Below are 14,248 nucleotides of genomic sequence, written 5' to 3' on the forward strand. Positions count from 1 at the left end.
TTCTTTAGGCGTACCTTCATTTTTTCCATTTAGCTACTTTCATGTTCGATTTATAAAGCGACTGGTTCTGGAATGAGTAATCGGTAATGAAGTGGACTTTTCAGATGATCCGGTCCGAGTTCGGAAAATGACGAAGCCAGATCCCTTTTGAGGATGAAGATTATATGAATTTGAAGATAAAAAAGTTAAGTGAATTAGTACGAAACATTTTTATATAAAATAATTATTTCGACTTAAATGTATCTCTGTTGGAATAGGAAGGAATATTTCGTTATTCGTGGCACGTGAAAAATATTTTTACGTCTTCTGTAATAAGCGAAACTTCTCTTGGAAAATATTTCTCGGCATTCCATTATAATTTTTATACGAATGTTGTATCATTTAATTCTTTTCAGAACAAATTTTATATTTCTTTTTCTCCAATTGGAGAGATTTCAGAAGTTTATAGTTAATAATAACGGCCCTTTCGTCACGTATTCTGAATTCCGAATTTCCTGTTCCGAACTTTATAAAGTTCCAACGTAATTTACATTTACATATCCATAAATTGGATTTCTATGTAGCTTTAATATTTGAATTTCTCGTAATATTAAATATTTCGTTAAATATAAAATACCTGATTTCATTATTTGATACAATTATTTTCATAAAACTGTAATATAAAGAATACGTTGATGTATCGAAATTGAGATTTATTCCTAAGGTATTTTGCATACATGCAGATTAAAAAAAAATGTAGATATGGTTCACGAGATTGTTGAATTTTCTTGAGGGCATGAATGCGTGCTCGATGTATTTAAATGAGCACGACTGCGACAGCGTGGTTCTATCTTATGTGCGGTAATTATGACACTGTGCCTTCACTTAATTCAATTTTAATATAAAATTGCACCATGGTTCGCAGCACTTCTTCGAGTAATACAATTTAATCTTGATTACGTTCATTTAATGGAAGAACTGACAAATACGAGATAAATACCGACGATGAATTTATACGAAATGATGTTAGAAAATCCATTTTGTTATCAGAATTATCAGCACTTGATAATTTAACGCAGGATGTTTTTATTTTGTTAGAAAGAACAGAATTTTCGTAAATTTGAATATTTCTTAGTAAGTTCTTCTGTACTCGCGGCTTAATTATCATTATATTGCGAATATAAATTGAAGATTGTAAATAAATCAAATTAATATTAAAAAAAAGAAATATCATGTTTTTATATATACATATATAATTTGATATTTTTTTATTGAATTGAATTGAATTGAAAATAATGAAAATGTAATATCTCGTATGATTATTCTTTGAAGTTGGTGAATTTATTACCAGATGGTTTGATTCAGTGTTACTCGAGCAAAATTTTGTATACCTCTGTGCATCTCAACGCAAAGGACAGTAAAAGTTTGCAGGAGAGATGACGAGATGGGGAAAAAGTTGTCGAGTTATCCTACCTTGCTACGACGATGAACTTACACGACCCCCGTCCACAAGCATATCATTTCCTAATCGATCTGTCGCTTGTCATTTCCTCATCTTCCGGTTAAAGTTTCATAGTGTCACGTAAAAACTCTTCAAAAAACTTTCGATCGATTTCCACCATGCATCAGTTCCTCATTCTTCCATATAAGTTTTCGTTTTTATCACCATTTCTTTTTATCTTTGTAAGTAAGACAACGTATAGCACTATTTTACGAAACTTTTGAAATCGTCGTTTTAAAGTCCATTTTTCGGACTAGTATCGAAGAATTTCAATAATCTTCCATTTATTAGAGCTTCTATTTTATATTATTCTCATTTACACAAACAACTTGAGCGGTCAGTTTTTATTTTATTTTATTACTCAATTTTATTACTCAACAAATATTCATTCGTCACAATTACTTGCAAATCACAGTCTAAACGTTTCGGATACATTTCCTTCGTTAACACCATCCATTTAAGCGTCATCGAGGTACGATCATCACCTCCCCTTAACTGTTTCATATTAATAAGAAATCAACGATTTGCAATTAGAATTCACCCACGCATTGTTCGAGACAATTTTCCATTTATATTTTGCGTAACGGTTGTCATCGATCCTCGATCATCGCGCCAGTCCTGTCCGTTCCATCTTACATCACTGATTAATTTCACGCCGACATCTACCAACTATATGAGAAAAGGAAAAAAGGAAGAGAAGATAGAAAAGAAAAATATATTGACAGCTTGTTGGACCACCGAAGAATAATATCCGAAATACGTGGAGAAAATTGTTTTTTCTAAGGTAAGGGTGATGCGAAATAAAGTTTCATCAAGCGCGGCCGCAGGCAGACTGCGAACTTTGCACAAAGGACCAGACGGCGGCTAGAAAACGCGCACCCTTACTGCGCACCCCTATCGTAAACACGATATTCCATACACATTTTCTCGCGATAATATTTATTCGACCTATTGTAACATGTTGAGAATAGTTAATTTTCAAATGCATGTAATTTGGATTTCTCTATAAAATTATATAGATTGGTACGGATCGGTTAAAATTTCACTGCTATCTTATATCTTTTATTCAGTTCTCTGGTTTTCGTACAAATCAAATATTACATTTTGCAACGCTTTTCGTTAGTTAATTATTTCTTCTTTTTAAGATCGCTTATTGTTTAACTATTTTAGTTATTATTAAACGGCGGATTTTTATGTATTGATGGAAAACTCGATGGTACAAAACTGCACACAATGCGTACAATATGCAAAAATATATAAATATTCAAAGCAGAATACACTTGTAATTCTTTTCACACGGTACCTTTCTACGCAATTCATTTTTATATGGTCATTTTGTTACACGGTTTATTCGCGTTTTAAACGCACGTTATTAATTGCTACACGGTTTATTTAACATGTTTTGGTTACGATTATGCGTTTTTTTAAAAACACGTTTTACCATTTTACTGTAAATGGTATCGATCTCGGACGCTCTACACGATTTCAAGGGGAACTTGTATGACTTGTTACAAAGTATTAAAAGAAATGACAAAAGATACGTCATTTCAACTGATACAAAACGATCAGACGAAGGGTGTTTCGTACGACGAGAACAATTTCTTTCCAGTAATAAGAAAACGTATTCGTTGTAATATAATAAAGTTTGACGATGAATAAACTGTCGACTTAAAAAACAAATATTCTTCTGGTTTTCTTTAACTATTTACTCAACAAAATATTGTTATCAAACACAGTTCTATATTTTAAATTGCTTTTCATAGAAAATATTTATATAATATTGGTAGATTAGTAATATTTGATAGATGACAAATTTGTATTTAGGATCTATATCTCTAGTTATGTTCATATAAATATAAAAATATATAAAAATCCGCAATATACTTATTATATTATGCCATAACTGGTAGCTGTTTATGAATTATCCCGGATTTCTTCTAAGAAAATGATTTTACGTGAAAAAATAAGTACAAGTAATAAATAGTAAGTAGAATAGATAAGCGTTAAATGATGTCAGTCTGCGTGACGTCCTATGACATTTTCGTGGTCAGACAACCGGCTGAACATACTGTATATCGTGTGCCAACGTCAAGTCATTATTATGAGCGAGATATTGATGAATATTGAGCGAAACACTGAATAGCTTATAAACACGACTCTGGCTACAGATTTGATCACGCGAGATTCCACTTTCGAAAAGACTCGGGCAGAAGATCAGTGCGATCGTTATTCTTAGGATGACCGTTCTAGAGATGTTACGGTCAGGGTTAACATCCAAATGGAATAAACTAGACACTGGATTTCTGCTTGTTTCCTACATGCGATTTCTCATTTGTTCGATCCGGAAAGGAAAAAGGAACCCTGAATGGTTCGAATAAGACAATTAGTCTTGTCGAGGAATTTCAGGGGAGCCGTTCCATTTGTTAGCGAACAAAAAGAATACAAAGAAATGTTATCAGTGTACAGAAAATTAAATCTGATCATTTTTTCGATTGTCATTATTTTACCCTTTTGATAATTTGACAAATTTCTCTATAAGGTTTTCGGATCTTTCGGTGACTATAAGTTGACAGATCGGAATTTCAAATATGATTTTAAATTAGTTGATGTTATTTCTCATGTTTGACTTTAAAAAGTTTGAAAATCAACTGTTAAAAATCATAATTAACCTAACGATGATAAATTCGTATTTATAAGTAAGAAACGAAAAGAGTAAAATTAATATAAAGACTTGTTCTTTAATAAAAGTGAAATTAATGGAGTAACTCTTAGTTATTATCGAATGACATCATTTACGAATATCTACGAAGCATTACTTATTCATAATACATATCTACATCGACATAAAAAGGCATGTCATATAAGAAAATGATCTTCATTCCACCCCATACTGATAATCAAACATCTCACGTAGAATATTATACTCCTCGGCTAAAAAATTTTATCACGTTCGCTGTAATATTTTTCAGGTTCATCATCGAGCTGCTTTTATGTTGGAATTTGAATAATTTTTTAAGACGTCCCAAACACCTATCGACGAAAATGTATTAAAACTCACAGTGCCTTACGTCACAATGTAAAGAATTCTATAAACATGCAGAAGCTGATGCAGAAGCTTTGTATACTTCGCTGGCAAAAGCTCCTTTGTTCAAACAGAAAACAGTTTGATTGACAAAGTTGTTTGTTATAAGAAAGAACCAGTTTAATTTGGTTCAAATGATAGAGATAGCGTTCTGATGAGCCACGTGAACGAATCTACGAGCTTCTGTACGATCTATTAGGAACGTCGAATAATGCTAATGGTTTACACGGCATGCATGAGGACTATTATTTGCCACGTGTACAGACCTGGACGTTATATTTAGAGGTTCACTTCGAAGGTGATAGATGCTTGGTGGCGTTACTGATAAAGTTTTTATATTTTCTCGATGTTTTCACCCTTTCAAGAATATTATTCATGTTTAATACCCGAATGCTTATTCACCCAGTGTATTGGAATATTGCGTTTGGTGCCGTCTAATCTTGCCGAAGGTCCACCCATTAGCACGAGAAAGAATGATTGGAACTGATTTATATGGATACTGTTTTATAGTATTTGTTAGATTAAAAGAGAGAAAGAAAGAGAGAGAGAGAGAGAGTTAACTGTCCTGAACTTGACTTAACAATCACAATATATCTGGTATAAGATATATATGTCAAAATATAGCACTTGTATCTTGATTAATCTGACTAATTATTAAACTGTACCTGATTCGTTGTTGATGCTAAACTCTAAGCGTTGATGAGTGACTGACTTGACTGACAATGAGTTAAGCTAAATTATAATTAATCTGTGAATGGAAGTGAAGAAGTTGGCCGCTGGTGGACGAAGATTTGGTAAGAAGATAGAAAATTCCGTCAGTCAAGCAATTAGCAATTCGAAGTACTAAGAATTGTTTTGCGCGATATCGAGAATTTAGGAATGGAGAAATTTAGAATGGAGGAATACTTTGTTTTGAATTTGTCACGTCACAGTTTGGTATTTCCGTATCAAATTGGTCTCATTGAGTTCATTTAAGTTCTATTAATTTCGATTTCCTGTTTTACGAGATCTTTCGCAGTACCAATTAATGAACAGTTATTAAACGAGATAAAATATAGAATAATATTGAAACTGGTAGGAAAAATTTAAATCTCTAAAATCCTCCTAATACGCGAAATTCTCAAAGAATCGATGCATCAAGTATATAATTGTTAAATACACCATATGTCGCTGTTATTTAAGTTTTGTAGTTCTCTAATTATTATATTAAAATTGCTTCTTAATTAGCCATACATATTTTATGCTTCATTCACGTTGAAGCTACACTTGAAGCTCCTTTTAAAGATCAAAGGAGAGTTTTACTAAATGGCCAATTTATGTAATAACTTTGTACATGTTAAAATCTAATAATTTAATTCAAAAGTCTCGAGAGACCAGATTTCATTACTTGAATTTCTTTGAAGCTTTAAAGTATAAATTAAAATGTTACACGTTTTGTAGACAAAATGTGGACACAAAGATGTGGACGTAGATTTTGTAAAAGGCTACAATTTGCATTTAAAACATTACACAGAATACTGACTGCCCCTTCAATCTACTTTTACATTACTGGAATTTTTGCTTTAAGAACCTGCTTCGGTTTTTGCATAAATTCATTTACGTGTAAATTGTGTTCCAAGCGGGCGATTATAAGGAGCAGACACGTGATATTAATGTGGATTGACTTTGATAAATAATGTTCTTTTATCATCTTTCAGATTTCTGTCTATTTACGATTAATCGATTATTTCTAATAAAACTGTAAATTTTATGTAAAATTTTGTTGTTCAGTAGCTTTTTCAATTGCCATTGATATATTTTGAAATAAATTTTAAGAAATATTTTGAGAAAATGGTAATATCGATTATTGGAATCCTCGATAAAAGCAATATTTGATATTTTTAACTGATGACTTATTATAGTAATTGCAACTGTAAAAAGTCAAATAAAAAGAATATTTCTTAAATGATGATATAAGACAATTACATGTAATTTAAGTATGGATGTAGAAAAGAACTGCTATTTATATAACAGAATTTCAATCTGGACGAGTACTACTCTTAATATTTGACATGAACAACTCAAATACAACGATGAAAAAGAAACATTCAAAATTTATCAATAAAAGATACGTTTTGCAACAAGACAATGTTAGTTTTACGTATCACTGAAGTCGATTTTGGTTCACCTATCCTATCCATCTGTACTAATACAGTTCAATTATCGTTTACTTCAATCTTTACGAAACTTCGCAAAATTTTACGAAAGAACATTATCGCTTGATCTTTATAAAATGAAAGAAAACAAGGAATTGAGTGCATTAAAGTCTTGCGAAAGTTAAAAAATTTGAGATATTGATTATTCATTACCATAAAAAGATAGAAAACTTTCGTCTATAAATTGTCATAATAGTAGTAGTTTTGTATAACATAATAATAGTTTTATATGAAGGTATTGTCTGTTAAATTTTTCAAACCTACGAAACGGTATAAAAATTTATATAATATGAAATTTCATAATCATACGCAGGAAAATGATAATAGTATAATACAACGTCAACTCGACAAAGCAAGAGCTAAAATGGATACTAATCAGCTTTGGACATAGACGGAGCAACATTAGAAAATTGACGTTTGTCTCTTTAATGGTATCCTATTGAAAATTATTCATCCTAGAACAGAACCCAAAGATCTGGTTAGGAGTATCATAATGTTCGTGATATCAGTCAAAATTGTCAGAGGTATCAATGCTTTGATGAATAAAGCGTCGGCAAAGAGAATACCAGAATCGATGACAAAGGTGGTAAACTGGCAAGCTTTAACGTTGGTACATTGAACCTCTATATTCAAGTATTAAGATTGATTCCGGTGTGATTTGTAGCTGTATGGAGGTAATGTTACATATGTTATAAAACGATGGTTTATCCAGTAGAATATTACGCTTAGGAATGTAATGTTTGTGATTTAAAATAAGACTTAATAAAGTATATAATGTAATTTTTAATTTAAATTAATATATTCAGAGTATATTCCTTTAAATTAATTTAACTTAACTTCAATTATTGGCAAAGAGCGAAAAGTTAAGAAAGGCTGAGTAAAAGATGTAGCACGTTGAAATTCGAAGCTTTATCCGTGCAAAATTATTTGATCCTTCGAGAGAATGGCACGCGATGAAGACAAACGTTTGGCTTTCTCGTGGAATACATTATCTATGAAATTCTTGGCCGTGAGCGAATATTCTGAGATCTATGCCTTCCAAGATTTGCCACTTCAAATCTGACGTCGTGTCGGTTTGAAGGTGATACGGCTAATACTCTTACAAGTATTCGCGTCAATGGAAGCAGAAACGAAGTCGTATCTACGGCGTTAATAATTCAAAATTGTTTTCAGCCTCGACTCGCTCCTTTCACTGATGTTCTGGATTAAATTAGCCACGTTCCCTGGAGTATAACCTAGTTTCTAAGTCACGAGACTTATGATGGGTAGAATTTTAATTGATTCTCTCGAGTCACTTTTGTATGATAGAAACAATATAAAACTAAGTTACTTATTGCATATTTTCTGCTACGAGAAATATAGGAAAATAGGTGAAGTAGAGACAAAGAGTTAACAAAAGCTGCGTGAAAAGTAAGATTACGTAAACGAATTAATAAAATAAAATTTGACGAACGTGATTAATTAATGACATTAAACTTATTATTTGTCTTCAGTACATAATAATCTAATCTTCAGTATATAACAGAAAGGCATTTCTAGCTTCCTTTTCTCACAGAATATTTGTCTATTGTTTTATTTATTTCTTCTTTAACTAATTATACAGGGTGGTTGGTAACTGGTGGTACAGCGGAAAGGATTCTACGCGAAAAAAGAAGTCTCAAAAAATACAAAATTACTGTATCAAAGGATCGATTAAATTTCTTAGAATTCGATATGACTCTATAGACTTCACTTCAATATAGGTACGAGATCGTCAAGTCACAGAGCGGGATATCGACGTCTGATATATCCTTTCAATAAAACAATCATATTCTTGGGAAGATTCCAATGTGAGTATATATTTTCTGCAAACAATTACAAATTTGACTCTATAATGATTATTAAAGTCCATGTAACAATTTTCGTTTCTTCAAATTATGTAAATAGTTTTTGAAAATGCATTAACATAATGGTTGAAAGGGAGCTGAATAATTAAAGTCTCGTTTCACGCTAATGAGAATTACGAACTAGACGCAAGGCGTAGAGGACTTTATAGAAACTGTTTTTGAAAACTTCAAAATGATATAAGTAAGGAATTTCACGCGAACAAATCACCATAATGAAGCAAACATATTTTGTTAGGTATGTTCTAAAGACGTGTTCTGAAACCTCTCTAAATAATACTATGTCGCTTCGTATTAGTTTGAAACATTTTAATTACCGTGAATGACATGTGTCGTTAATATCGTTAAATATGAAGGCAAGTTAAAAGAGAATTTCCATTGCAAATTTTAAGAGTGAAATTATTCAGTGAGTTCAACAATGTTCAACGTGATTATAGCGAAACAATAATCTGTTCATTTCAAGTTATATTCTCCAAGTATTTCTAAATTAATAGGATATGTGTAAAACCAACAAATATAGAGGTCGAACATTCTCGTGACAAAAATTTCGATAGAATTTATCAATTGTTATTAATCGCTAAAAAATTCAATTTACGTAATATTAATGGAAAGCATGCCGGAAATTTGGAACACCAATCTCTTTTATCGATCTGTAAAATTAGTAACAAGGTTGAATATTTTTCAAAACAGTAGCAGATGCGGATACACTTTATTTGAAACAAAAATATTCAGATAATTTATTACTTTGATTTTTCAAGATAATTTTAGAACAGTAACTTTGTCTTATGTAATAACACGAAGGTCACGTTCTTGCAAACTAATCGTTTATACTGGCGAAATAATAAAATAATTTAAAGAAGTATTATTTTCTCATTTAAATGCATTAATGCATAATTATTTCAAAATAATTGCGAGCCAAATAAGATACCATGTTATGTAATCTTTCTTAAGATGATTATTTGCAAAAATTAGCATCGAGCACCCATTATATGTGCAGATAAAAGTTGTAAAAATTGATGACCTGGACAACGTATTTCAGGGGCATCGAAATCGTCGAAGATGTAGGAGGTATTCGACAGATTGATTATTTTTTATTTAAATAATATCCAAGCCTGAACCACATCTAAAATGTAAGTGTTTCAAAAATTAAGACTCGTGCGTAACAAATTTACTTATATACACATATTCAACTTATTTACATACATAAATACAGTCTTTTGGAAAACTCATTCGAGCCTTCCCTTACCTTTTGTTTGCTTGCTGAACCATTGTTTACCATTAAAAATGCATCGCGAGGTTTGAATGTGGCCTCCGTTTTGAGTTGTCTCTAAATTTCCCTCAAATTTATATTATAGAAATATCACGTATTTTTTAAAGAAACTGATCCATCAATCAAACACTCGTTAATTTCATAATTATTTATCGCAAAGTTTTACCGGTAGTTTTCAATGCAAATGACGAACATATCATAATAGTACTGTGTAATGCACGCTATAAATGAATTTGAAAATAAAGTTCAGGTTTTTTAATTAAACTATTCGCCCACAAAGAAGAAAAAGTGCATTTTAGCAGAGTATTGAAATAGAAAAGTTAATGAAAACTGAATTCGTATCGTTTCTGAGCTTAAAAAAATTATCCAAAAATAAAAAGTATTCGTAGAATTGAAATTTTCTTCAAATTAATACTATAATCTTCGACTTCGTCATATTGTAGTAACTAGATCTAAATTCATTAATCGACTCCCTGTATACATCTGTGAATACTTACCTTTTGCCTTTACTACGTAGCATCAAAATTACGTGATGAATGTATAATGTACTTAGTATCGTGAAAATATTATAGAGGCGTAGGGATGTTATTATATAGAAATAAATATACTACTGATGCTTAATTCTTCTGTATTATATTAGAACTTTCTTTGAACAAGTACAAGTTCCGTGTTTAGAATATATCGATAAATTATAAATTCAACTTGTTATTAGAGAAATTTCTTCCCAACACATTACATATAAATTAAAACTTATTATTTATATATTTAAACCTTATTTCTCATATATTTCTCCATTTTATTTAATATTTTAGGCTAAATTATAATTATCAGAAATAATTGTTTTATGGACTATTCAACTTCCAAAAAAAATATTCCGAGAGTATATCTGCCTTTATCGGTTTATCTCTTAAAGTTTCGGTAAAGAAATTAATCCTCCGACCTTTCCTGCATCTAACACACTAGCGCCGCCTTTCAAGTTCAACAAGCCATTTAGGTTCAACGCACCACCTGAACTTAGTTTTCCAATCACGCCGAGAGCTCCTTGAACAGCCTGCAAGTCCAAAGCACTAATGCCAAGTTTCTTTGCACCTTTCGCACTCAAAAGGCTCTGAACATCCACGCCTCCTTTCATGGATTGAAGGAGCACTGGAACCGTTTTCGTGACGCGTTCTATGTCTATAGCACTTACGCTAGTGGCGGACCACTTGTTTAAAGTACTAAGGTTAACGCCTGATTTTTGCAATTCAAGGATTAAAGGAATTACTGCTTGAAGCGGTTTTATGTCCGAGACAGTTTTGCTTTTTAGTAAACCGGAAAGAGCTTCAGATACTTTGGTTATCTTTTCTGACTTTGCGAGAACCTCTTCTATGGCGCTTTGCAATTCTAGAATTACTTTGCCACTCGCTTCTAAATCTAAAAGACCACTAGTGTCTTTTCCTTCATTCACTAACTTAACGATCAAAAGGATCTTTTCTTTGATTTTTTCCAACGACGCAATATCCTTGCTACCCTCTTTCAAATCTAATAGGCTGCTAGTATCTTTGCCTTCTTCAATCCATTTCAGTAATATACGGATTTTCTCCTTGATTTCCTCCAAACTTGAAATTTTCTTTTCTCCTTTCTTTATTTTCAATACAGCCTTGAGGTTACCACCCTCTTCTAAGGATGTAGCAATGTTGCTAACCTGCTCTTTGATATCTGCCCAGTTTATACTAACGCTGCCTTCCACCACTACTTTACCATCTTTCCACTTCTCTGTAAAATAAATTTATTGGTTTATGGATTAAAGGAATTTTTTTGTTTTATGGTTTCTAGTATTTACAGATCTATATTCGTATACGGGATAATTCTACGTGAAAAAAAAGAAGAAAAAAATTTACTATAACATTTTTCCATCTGAGGCTCCGTTTTCAAGAAAATCGACTTTAAAGATTTGACAAGTGTACTGTAACCTGACTACTTCCGTACTGAACAAGAGTAAATAATTCATAGGGGTTTAATTTCGCTAAATTCTCTAAATTTTTTAGTGTAGTAAATTTCTGTATATCCGTTTGATAATTTATTAATCCTACCTGATTCTCCACTGCTCTTCCAGCTGCCATCGTTCTTCGAGCTTTCGTTGCTTTTCCAACTTTCGCTGTTTTTTGAGCTTTCGTCTTTCTTTCCGCTTTCACTGTTTTTCCAGCCCTCGTTGCTCTCCGAGCTTCCGCCGTTCTTCCAATTTTTGCCGCTCTCCGAGCTTCCGCCGTTCTTCCAATTTTTGCCGCTCTCCGAGCTTCCGCCGTTCTTCCAATTTTTGCCGCTTTCCGAGTTTCCACTGTTCTTCCAATTTTTTCCGCTTTCCGAGCTTCCATCGTTCTTCCAATTTTCGCCGCTTTCCGAACTTCCACCGTTCTTCCAATTTTTGTCGCTTTCCGAGCTTCCGTCGTTCTTCCAATTTTTGCCGCTTTCGGAGCTTCCACCGTTCTTCGAATTTTCGCCGCTGCCCGAGTTTCCACCTTTATTCCATTTTCCGCCGCTTTCCGAGTTCCCACCGTTCTTCCAATTTTTGCCGCTTTCCGAGTTTCCACCGTTCTTCCAATTTTTGCCGCTTTCCGAGCTTCCATCGTTCTTCCAATTTTTGCCGCTTTCCGAGCTTCCATCGTTCTTCCAATTTTTGCCGCTTTCCGAGCTTCCATCGTTCTTCCAATTTTCGCCGCTTCCCGAACTTCCACCGTTCTTCCAATCTTTGCCGCTTTCGGAGCTTCCACCGTTATTCCAATTTTCGCCACTTTCGGAATTTCCACCGTTATTCCATTTTTTGCCGTTTTCCGAGCTTCCATCGTTCTTCCAATTTTTGCCGCTTTCCGAGCTTGCACCGTTATTCCACTTTGCGCCGTTTTCCGAATTTCCGCCGTTATTCCATTTTTCGCCGCTTTCCGAGCTTGCACCGTTATTCCATTTTCCGCCGTTTTCTGAGCTTTCACTGTTTTTCCATTTCTCACCGCTTCCCGAGCTTCCACCGTTCTTCCAATTTTTGCCACTTTCGGAGCTTTCACCGTTCTTCCAATTTTTGTCGCTTTCCGAGCTTCCGCCGTTCTTCCAATTTTTGCCGCTTTCTGAGCTTCCACCGTTCTTCCATTTTTCTCCGTTTTCCGAGCTTGCACCGTTATTCCACTTTGCGCCGTTTTCCGAATTTCCGCCGTTATTCCATTTTTCGCCACTTTCCGAGTTTGCACCGTTATTCCATTTTCCGCCGTTTTCCGAGCTTTCACCGTTTTTCCATTTCTCGCCGCTTCCCGAGCTTCCACCGTTTTTCCAATTTCCGCCGCTTTCTACGCCTCCGCTGATTTCTATGCCTCCGCCGCTTTTCGAGCTTTCTTTTTCATTTGACGATTTAGAAGCCGAGGAGCTTTGCGATGCTTCTTCCTTTTTCTCCACTTGGGAACTCTTCGATCCGGAGCTTTCTGCGGACGCATCCGCTTCCTTTCTGGCTTCTATATTCACGCCTGCGATCGCTAACTGCACGCAGACGAATACTGCCAACAACAACAACGTGATCTTCATGGTTAGCTGTTTCCTTTTCGGACTGCTGCAGTACGGTGACGAAGTCGTTGCTTTTATACTTGAATGAAAATTAAACATCGACATCTGCAACGGCGAATATTTCTTTCCGCAGACATATTTTTATTTCCGTTTATTTTCTTTGCGCGATATGATGGACGTCAATTTCCAATGTGGCCATAGGTATTGACATTCGTTCGCGGAAGCTCTCGTAATTAGTGTATCCTGCTGTGTTTTTACAACTTGTCAAAAGTTTTGTGCTTTATTCAAGTTGATGTTATTTCGAATTTTAAAATATCCCAATTATACTTGCATTGTTATTCTGCGCAAACGATATTTTAATACTTAAATGTTTCGTATTTACATATAACGAAACGCAAAGTAGACGAGTTACGTGTAATAACAAATTGTGTTTGTTCGTTTCGCATTTAGCTAGAACGTTAATCGTATTGTATTTTTGGATATTTATGGTTATTTTCACATAATTATTCATTAATGTTATTGTTATAATATTTTTATAACAAGATACGAGAGTTTCGTCTTATTATTCTATCATTTTCGAACGTTACAGTCAGTTAAGAAACATCGAGATATCAGAGCAACATGGTAATAAATAAAAAGAAGATATCGGATATAAAAGTACTTATGTAAATTATGCAAGTTATTTTTATTATAAGTGACGGAGTTATACTAATATCATTAATGTCACTTGTTTAAATATTGTTACTATTGTGCGCAAGTAACTTGTTCTGAGAAAATGTATTAAAGACATATTAAGAAGACACATGTATGACT

General features: G+C 33.3%; 2 protein-coding genes across 2 annotated transcripts in view; both read right to left on the minus strand.

Moving 5' to 3' along the window:
• LOC117231166 (RYamide receptor-like) overlaps window positions 1-2,325 on the minus strand; it is a 48,089-nt gene extending 45,764 nt beyond the window's left edge. Inside the window, exon 1 of the mRNA XM_033489316.1 lies at window positions 1,453-2,325. The gene's annotated coding sequence lies outside the window, so the exon portion shown is untranslated. The remainder of the gene's footprint in view (window positions 1-1,452) is intronic.
• An 8,363-nt stretch (window positions 2,326-10,688) lies between these two features.
• On the minus strand, window positions 10,689-13,466 carry LOC117231414 (uncharacterized transmembrane protein DDB_G0289901-like). The gene is made up of 2 exons (XM_033489843.1): window positions 11,983-13,466; window positions 10,689-11,665 (listed from the first exon to the last, which is right to left on the minus strand). The coding sequence occupies exons 1-2, from the start codon at window positions 13,454-13,456 to the stop codon at window positions 10,818-10,820; spliced, it is 2,322 nt and encodes a 773-aa protein (XP_033345734.1). The 5' UTR covers window positions 13,457-13,466; the 3' UTR covers window positions 10,689-10,817.
• Between the last annotated feature and the right edge of the window lie 782 nt (window positions 13,467-14,248).

Source organism: Bombus vosnesenskii, unplaced genomic scaffold, assembly GCF_011952255.1.
Source record: "Bombus vosnesenskii isolate JDL3184/JDL3185 unplaced genomic scaffold, Bvos_JDL3184-5_v1.1 scf7180000013272, whole genome shotgun sequence".
NCBI classification, from domain to species: domain Eukaryota; kingdom Metazoa; phylum Arthropoda; class Insecta; order Hymenoptera; family Apidae; genus Bombus; species Bombus vosnesenskii.